At 33.5% G+C, this 9,860-nt stretch overlaps 1 protein-coding gene across 1 annotated transcript in view; it reads right to left on the bottom strand.

Moving 5' to 3' along the window:
- The window catches only part of LOC108695124 (fringe glycosyltransferase), a 118,672-nt gene that overhangs the window by 65,495 nt on the left and 43,317 nt on the right, over window positions 1–9,860 (bottom strand). The window contains exon 5 of the mRNA XM_018204884.1: window positions 1,402–1,561. Coding sequence (XP_018060373.1) covers window positions 1,402–1,561 — 160 coding nt within the window. The remainder of the gene's footprint in view (window positions 1–1,401; window positions 1,562–9,860) is intronic.

Genomic DNA, 9,860 nt, shown 5'->3' with positions numbered 1-9,860 from the left:
TATAACGCGAGGTGCGAGATAATAGTATGAAACTCGTAGCACGAAGAAAACGCCGCTGGGGAGCATTAAAAAGAATAGACGCTATCGCACATTTTCTTCGCGCGATATTCTTTGCCGTCGAACGAATTGCTCACAAAAGCGAAACGATCCCTATTTCACTCTAACCCGCATTTGCCAAGACGTATGTACGTTCGACTTTGCCGGAAGCTGCCGCCTCGCGCGGATGCATAAATTCGATAAGACCACCCGTTAGTGACGGCACGGCTTCTCGTGTAAAGATCGCGAAGAGAGGAGAGGAGAAAGAGAGAAGAAAAAAATATCGCGAATAATCTTGTCCTCTTTTACCCATCCTTCAGCTTTCCCTCTTCCCTTTAAAAGTCTCCCGACTTCTTTTTTTTCTCCGGTAAGTTTAATTTCATGGAGAAACCCAACCGGAAGCTTCAAAGGCGGTCGAACGAATTTCATGTTTGCGGCATCTCCGCGTGCTGGAGACAGACAAGACGTGTCTGCGCGTAGCGCTCGTTATTGTTTTAAATTGCTACTATTGAGCTATCACGGTTCTAAATAAATCCTGAGAGACAATTTCCTTTAGTTGACCAACCGCGAAGAGCGATAAGTTGACTTTCGACGGAGAAGGGTGTAATTACAGTAGATGATCTATATTATAAATAAATTTGGGTCAAAGCCGGTAATCCCTCGAAATACAGATGTTATGTAGTTGAATGAAAGAATAATTTTAGACATGTTCCAACTACCAATTTTAAATAATAAAATCCATATTGAAGTAGTAAGTACAATACATATAATCCTATTTATATTTGAATAAACCTATATAGAAGAAAAGCTAAATTCTATACAAAATCATCAATCAAGACAAAATACTTGAAAATAGATTTCAAAAGATTAAAAATGTATTTTATACTGTAGTACGCATGAATTCCTCTGTATTATTAAAAATATCAGTTTGTTATTAACAAAAAAGCAATTTAATTTTTTACAATAAAATGTAAAAATAAACTTTAATTTATATTCAGTTCGAATCTTTAAATATAATAAATGTGTTCCTAATCTTATTCGTCTTCTTTTTAAATTTAAATTAAATTATGTTCTGCTTTTACTTTACTTTAACTATTCACAACATCTCCCGCATGTTGATGTAAGAGTACAATATGTAGGTACGTATTAAATATTTCTATAATATGTTGAACTAGGTTCGTGGATTCGCTAAGTTCAAACGACTGGATGGATCAATCATCTCTGCGGGTAATCTAATTTATATTGTGCATGTTATTGCTTGCCATCTTTGGACAAACATTTTTAAACAGAGAATTCCCATACAAACATTAAAAAACAAATTAAGAGTACATGAAAGGAAAGAAAATGCAATTAATCTATATTCACCGGTCGTTTCTGCGGCTCCGGGCCCTGCCTGATGATCTCCAAGGGCGCAGGAATCGAGGGTTTGCCGAGATACCAATCCTCCCGTGGATTATAATTGTCTAGAAGCTTCAATAGGCGCGGCACGTTCACGTAATTATCATCGTCGAAATGGCAGAACCATCTGAAACACGTAATAAAAGTACTGATATAATAGAAATGTTGTGTCATATAATTCTTTATAATTTGAAAGTGAAAATTATATAATTTTACTTAATAAGGTGATTTACTTAATAAGATGAAGAAGCTTAGAGTTATTAATTCTTCTTATGAGAGACGTTATCATAATTCTTATTGTATAATTATTACTGCCACTCAAAATATTGTTAGATATACATAAAAAAATAATGTAAATTTTAATGTATCTTCAAATTAATAAATCGATATTAAAAAAATCATTCAAAAAAATTTTATTAAAATCAAAATCTAAGGACATATGAGATGTACAGAATTATAAACAAGTAAAATGTTAACAAGATATCATATGACTTAAACATTATGATTTAATTATTTGTACTTTAAATTATATTATATAATCGCTGCATTATACCTACATATTTATGTTATTACATACGTAATAATAATAGATACATTGAATCTAAAAATAAAACAACTTTATATTTTACATAAACAAGGATAATCATTACGAAGATATTCCATCGACGACAGAAAACTTTTGCGAAGAAGAAATAAATAATTCAACGAATGCACGGACCTTCATTTATTTACGCGCAACACCTGTGAAATCTTCGCTGGAATTTCTCGATAACGACGATACCGCTTAGTCTCAAGTTCAAATAAGAGCATAGAGATTCGATACAGCGTCTGCTTATATTCCCGCGGGATTAGTCGCATCGCTGCGTTTTCGCTTCAGCGCAATTTGTTCCGTAAGAGATATACAAATAAATAAAATTATATATTAAAATTTTTGTCCACCGTATACCCCACGGACTATCAATTATCTCCTTTATAGAAGTTACTTTGTTTTTAATTTTAGAAATATAGAATTTTATTATTAAAACAATGATTAAACATGATTAAAAAGGTATACATCACGAGCGCAAGATGTTAGTGATTAAATTTTATATTTTAATAGATTACAATAAATTAATTGTGAAATTTATTTTTTGACTTAAGAGCTATTAATTTTATTAATGAATTTCACATTTAATAGAAATCTGGAAATTATGTGTTTCAATAAATTTGACTAACCATGGTGAGTAAAACGACAATTGACATCTGGAATATTTAACATGATCTAGCTTTTCGAAAATAAAATTGTAATCAAGAATTGCATATTTAATCTCATTATTATAAAGTTAATAAAATTTATTTCGAAGCCAGTTGTTCTTAGCGTATATTAAAGTTACAACACATATTAATTTTGTAATGTATTGAAGATGGCCTGATATAAAGCCGAATCGTCTATTTTATTGTATTGTTCTTAATTTATTGTAATCTATTAAAATATAAAATTTAGCCACTAAATTGCACTCATAGTATATACCTTTTTAATCATATTATTTTAAATTTAACCATATTGGAAACTTCTATTGTTGTTTTTATTATTAAACTTACTTCAGTTAAAAAAAATTAATATAATAATTGAGTATATCATCAAAAAAAAAAAAATTGCGTGATACTTCTTAAAATATTATCATCTTTTATTTCATTATCGGCTAGATATTGCTGCAATTAAATTAAAATTCCTGTCAGATTTTAAATTCCTGTCAGATTTTAAATGTATACTGCGATTAGGGCACGCGGTTAACACATTAATACAGTAATTAATGGAATGGCAATAATCTAAGAGCACTTTATAAAATATCACGGTACCGTGAAAGCCTTTCAGTCGATCTCATCGAGGCAACGGCAATCAGGGTAACGTCCCGTGAATACGAACGCGACGCAATCGTACACAATTGCGCCTCGTAACCCTTTCCCACCGGGTCCCATGTTGCGCCGACAGTAAACGTCGTGTTGCTCAGAGCGCGCGAGCGCGTAAGATAGGCGAAATAAAATCTCTCTCTAACGAACGGTTCCGCCGTAGCTTTGCCATTAGTGTGCTACCGGGTGGCCACGGGTGGTCGCTACGTACCTGCCGCGCGGTCCAGCATCGTTAATACACCTGAATTCCAGCTTAATGGCGTAGCCGGCTTACGCCTGGAGGGAGCCCGACCGAAGCCGAGGACGTTGCTGTTCCTATAAGCGCGAGATCGTATCTCCTGCGTGAGGCTGAACGGTCAGAACGGTGTTTGCACCGTGCAATCGCCGTTCGGTGCGTTCCTCCCTTGTACAACCAAACCGAAGTCGCGATCCAATGTGACAATACGACCGACAAGAACTTACTTCCTAACCGCACCAGAGAAATCAGGATAATGCTATCTTTAGCGTGTTAACCTTCTAGCAGGATCAACTCTTGATTTGTATACCAAACTAAGGGTAGAAATCAATACGAACAAATAAATATCAAATATCTATCTCTTTTATCTTTATAAAATCAGTAGTCATATTTTAGGTCGGTTTATAGTTAGTTATATTTAACACTGTCTTAAGTACGGATTAATTGTTATTTAAGATTGTTAATATGATAACTCAATCATAGAGTCATATATTTATAGCATTTTAAGAGACATTTATATTACAAGACATTTATATTACATTTTAAAATAAGAACGGACTATGAATAATTTTAAACTTTGCTATTATTTGAAATATTATCGTGAATGATAACTTTTTATTACGAAGCAATTTAATTTATCGTGAATACTTCATTAAAGCTATATCTAGTTCCTCGTGGATTCATTTTGGTTAAAGCTATCCGTATAGAACATTAATATTGCAAAAGAAAAAAATTTGTACAATAAATAAATCAACGTGAAATTGTGCACATTTTCTCTCTAAATTCTTTAGATTGGAATCTAAAGAGTGAGATTCCATTCCGAGAAGAATTTAGTGAGTACGTTATAATATCCTAACTTTTATTAAAAATAGGAGTTACAATATATTGAAAGTACATTCTACAGAACTAGTGCAGTCTAATTTAAAGATATGCTTGACAGAAAAAAAATGCGATGTATATAAAATCGAGATAGATCTTGTATTACTACAATCTGCATATATATTAGAATCAACCTGCAGGCGAGCAACATGTGAAACAAAGGAGAAATGTACCGAAAGAAGAGAACAAAGGGTGTGAAATTACTCTTATTTCTGTTCTGGGCAGGTAAAAGACAGAGTGCGAGGACCTCTGCGATTTGTTTTACACAACAAAGAAATGATCACCATATGAATATGCAGGCACACGTGCTCAGCTTTGGGTTATATAATGAGTGAAACACAGAGAAATATCTCTCTTTTAAAAAGCAAATAATTGCAGCAGTATAAATTAGTGATATAAATATGAACTCCCTCAATTACGCTCGAGTAAAATAAGTTCATAAAATAAAATACTCATATAATAGTTCGCATATTTTTAAATAAATTTCATTAAAATGGAAATTTTAAAATATTGTCATTTTAAAACACGACGATTACATTTTATTTGGAAATAAATCGCATTAAAATGGTTCACCGACATTTAATTTCTTCCTCAGTGCCGCCTCGTCAAATCAGGATGGCACCTTCAATTAAATAATGTCTCGAAAGTATAATATTATGCGAGTCGAAAAGCCGACAGCCACGCACGCTATATATAATCAAAGAAATAATTAAATTAGAATAATCAGTTAAAGGGCTCAGAGCACAAGCAAGATATTCTTTGCTATCGTTATTAATGTACTCGTTATTAATGTAAAAATTATATTTAACTAAAAATACAAATACAGACGTTTCGATCTTCTGTCCAGTCATTTCATCAATGTTACATATACAGTCTACATTAAAATAATTACAATGACATGCCAAAAATTTTAGAAAAGTCAAGCGTTTATAATTTTAAAAACCTTCAATTCTGAAGCAATGTGTGCAATCCGAAGACCTTGATGTGACTGCAAGAAATTATAGGATCTTTTCTTAAATCTGTCCTGAAATAATATATGTTCATTCTCATTCGCAATCAAGTCATATGCATAATCGGAATGATTTGGATATTCAACGAATTGGGTGATAAATCATTCTCTACCAATTGACGAAGTAGATCCGTTGTCGAATGTATAATTTCTATTAAGAGTAACGCTACAATGCTTCTATCATTAATAACACATTCGAGTGTCAATAGAAATTAATGACTCTTCTCAATGGTTTTGAAGGACTTAAACGATTGTTCAAAAATACTTCATCTCGTCATAAATCACAACTCTTTGACGGAATGTCGGAAAATTAAATAAATTGTTTATGAAAATTATATTTGTATATTTTTATAACAATATTGTTTACGGAAGCGCATTCGAACAAACTGGGTTCCGTTATCTCATTCAAGAATGATATACAATTAGTATCGCCCTCAAAAAGACTTACGGATCTTGGGTGTGCCGTTAATTAACATAAAAACGATCACTTCACTCACGAGAAGATCGTAGAGACCGGATGTGCGAAATCGACCGAGTTACTTTCTTTTTTAGCGCAATTGCTCCCTGCCATACACGAAGGAATATCGTTTTCAAAGCGATGTTTCGGTTTTGCTCTAACCACAGAATCCGATCCGTGCGTGAATAAATACCGTAAGAAAAAGCGTAAAGGTCTTGGTCAGCAATCCACAAGTGCGGCAACGCCTCACTGTCTTAAAGAATACGTACATCTCTCGAAAAAAATGTATCGTACATATTGCACAATGTAGCGGAAATTATGAAGATGTAATTCACAAAAGAACGTATTATTCACACAATTTTTTTTTATTATTCCTCCTTTTTAATGTATTGTATTATTATAATTAGTTCTCATCATTCTAACATTTCCTTTATACGCTTTCATCGATATCTCACTTAATTAATCTGACTCTCTAAAACAAACTCTCTAAATCTGAATCAGTGGATAATCACTGAGTAGCCACATCACAAGTATGCCACTAGTAATTAGTGAATTAAATGTGAGATCCCTAATAGCTAATCTTTATTTTGTGATCTAACTAACCTTGTTTTAATGCTGAAATTCAATAAACATGATATTGGAAAATTGAAATTAATATAAATATCAGTATTTCAGTTATATAATGCTCAAACATTTTTCCTTTTTTTTTGTTCTTGAACTTCATTGATTATCAGTGCAAAGTATATCACTAGGTAATTAGTATCCATTAATTCAGATTAGAGAGAACGCAATTCAATCTCGTGCTTCATATTTCTTGCAAATACAACACAAGATATCCGCATATATTTTATATAATATGATGTACTAGAGAGAGAGAGAGAGAGATAGAGAGAGAGAGAGAGAGAGAGAGAGAGAGACCCTTCGCTCGACCACCTGCGTTTGTAGGTATAGCATAAGTCAACGAGACCGAGTTGACGGCGGCGTGTGTCGTGTGTACGAGGGCGTAAAGAAGGGTCCGCTTCTGTGGGTCAGCAACCCCGTAGCATGTGACCGAATGATTCGGTTAACGACAACGCTTGCAGTCCGTTCCCCGTGGGTGTACGACGCTTACGTAAGTACGATGCACATCCGCCGTGGGAACCCGCGGGACTCCCATACGTAACTGCATGACGGCCACGCGTGCAGTATTGCAGGGCTTTTAAGAAGCGTGTAGTGACACTCGCCGGAAACTCCGCTTACACGTGCAGCGACACACGTACCTATCAAGGTTCCTCACACACACACACACACACACGCGCGCGCGCGCGCGCGCACATGAGAGAGAGAGAGAGAGAAAGAGAGAGAGTACTCCGTACATATACAGTACATACACAGAGCTACCATATGTAAAACTCTGATAAATGTAGATAGAGTTACCTAATATTTTAATAACACATTAACTAATAAAACTCTTAGTGAAAGATTGCTGTTTACAGAATTATTTATGAACAACAAAGTTTTGTTAATTTATTGAAGCCTAAAAATTTCATTATTTTTTAATAAAAAAATATGTTCTAATAAGAGATTAGATATATTTTTGTAAGCTCATGATATAATATTATCAAGAAAAAGATTGAATATATTTAAATTATTTTAAATTATAACTGCGAAAAGAACAATTTTATTAAAGTATCTAAAAATTTAACTAGATACAGATCTGAAAGTAACTATATAAAAATCCTAAGTATGAGCAATGAATGCTGTAAAAAGTTTTGACAGTCTTGCAACCAGTTTGAACGTTCTAACTATTTCAATGATCCAACAAAATTATTTCCAGATCTGGCTAAATGTTTAGATATGTCAACAAAACCATCCTTTCCGTGTGATTATGTTATCTCTATTTTTCTCTACATTATAATTGTTTCGAGATGAATATACATGATTAGTTGCACCTAACATCTATGAACGAACATGAATATATGGAAGAGTTGTAGTCGTTTACTATCGATCGAATATGACCACTTGTAAACGAAATAGATTGGGGATGATGAAAATAGAAACTAGCAGAGGGTAGTTTACTGTGGGAACTGATCACGACTTGATTCCCATCAAAGGGACGACTTTCGAATAATTCGCAGTCGATTTAATGAATGTAACGCTGCATGCAACAGCGACCCGTTAATTAACGTTCCGTAATCATAACCAGCTATAATATCATTAAAAAGAATCTTTGAACCTAAAGATGATTTCACTGCATTATATAATAAAATCTACAAAGCCGGAATTTGAATAAAAATAGCAATTAAATTATAATTCCTGTTAAAAAAATTACGTCCAGCTTAATAGTAACATCTATTAAGAAGATCCTTTCGCAATAAAGCTCTAAATCTAAATGAATATATATATTTTTTTTTTGCAATAACTATATTGCCTCATATCGAATAATTTATTCTAGCCTTAATCCAGTTTTCTTGTTTGCATTTTCCTTTATGCAATTTTTTCAGATAGATGTTTTCTTATGAAATTCAATTTATATCTGCAGTAAATTATTCATCTAATTCTGATTTTACTGTTTCACACTTTCTATTTTATAGAGAATTTTTATACAAAGTAAGTTATAAGTGTTTTAAAACTTAATGAGCATGTTTCTGGATAAAAAGGAAGAAACAATGTTCCTGATTAGATCTCAAATGTTTCGTTATCGAAATAATGGATAATTAGATTTAATAATGCATCAGCATATATATGTCATACTCAGACATGTGTGGAAAATGATGGAGAACACTTTGAGCACCTCTTGTAAACAAAAAAAATATATTTATGTTTCACTCTATATAATTAAATGTAACTGTAAATTATGCATTTATATTAATATTTTTATTAATTTTATTGAAAATTTTAAACAATAAATTTATTCCTATTTCTTTAAACGATATATTTATTCCTATCTCTCAAACAATAAATTTATTTCTTTCTTATTTATAATCGCTTTTTCATAACTGCGGAGAAATTTATTTGTAGATAATAATATTACCATTATATTATATCACGTTTCCCATGCATTAAACTTTATATTAGAAAAATCTTTATTCGATACAAATAATCCGCTGAACGAGATAAGGTATACCGGAGATACCGGGGCGGTTATTATAATTAAATTGACTGGCAAAAAAAGGTATGTACGAGCGTGACTTGTTACATTGGGATTATGCTCTTCCCAAGCGTATCAGGCAAAACCACGGGGAACGAAACGCCTTGGCGATGAAAATACGTTATTTTTAATTAATTCCTATCAGAAGATCGGGCCAGGCCAAAATGGTGCATGCCGGAATTCGGGCCGTGATATAAAGGCATCATTCGCGCCGATCGCGGCTGGAAGCCGCAATCTCTTGATCTTACGCGGAACGAGCGGAGGATGGAAAAGGTCAGGGCTGGCGTGTGCCGATGTCGAGACGGGCGTGGTACTCACGACTGCATAACTGCAAAACATATATTAAATCATGTTCGTGCCGGGTGCGCGACCCCCGCGTGTTGAAGCTAAATCGTTTTTGTAATGTCGTAATGCTCAATATTCGGATCGTGAACGGACGTGACCCATGTAATTAATGAGATAGCAAGTATACCTGCGCCACATACTTCCGCGATACTAATTTCTGATACGTGAAATAACGGGACACGGCAGTGCTTCAAAGTTAATCGAAATAGCACATCGTTCACCATGAAATCTGACTTTATGCTCTTAGCGTAAACGTATCTAGCAATACAATTCGCTAGGTGTTCGTAGTTTGCATGTGTACCATAGTTACAGATACAATTTATTTAATCTCGATTAAATCGTTTCACGACGTATCCGATGGATTACAATGGCTCAAACATCCCAAATACTATTGCGCCCAAGTGATATTTGAAGTTGATACGTGTGAGATTATGTGTAGATAAAACAATACTTATAAATCAAGATGTGTTGAAATTAATTT

The sequence above is a fragment of the Atta colombica genome, unplaced genomic scaffold (assembly GCF_001594045.1).
Source record: "Atta colombica isolate Treedump-2 unplaced genomic scaffold, Acol1.0 scaffold126, whole genome shotgun sequence".
In the NCBI taxonomy this organism is placed as follows: Eukaryota; Metazoa; Arthropoda; class Insecta; order Hymenoptera; family Formicidae; genus Atta; species Atta colombica.
Note: the sequence above shows the minus strand (reverse complement) of the source record. Positions and strands in the feature narration are given on the sequence as shown.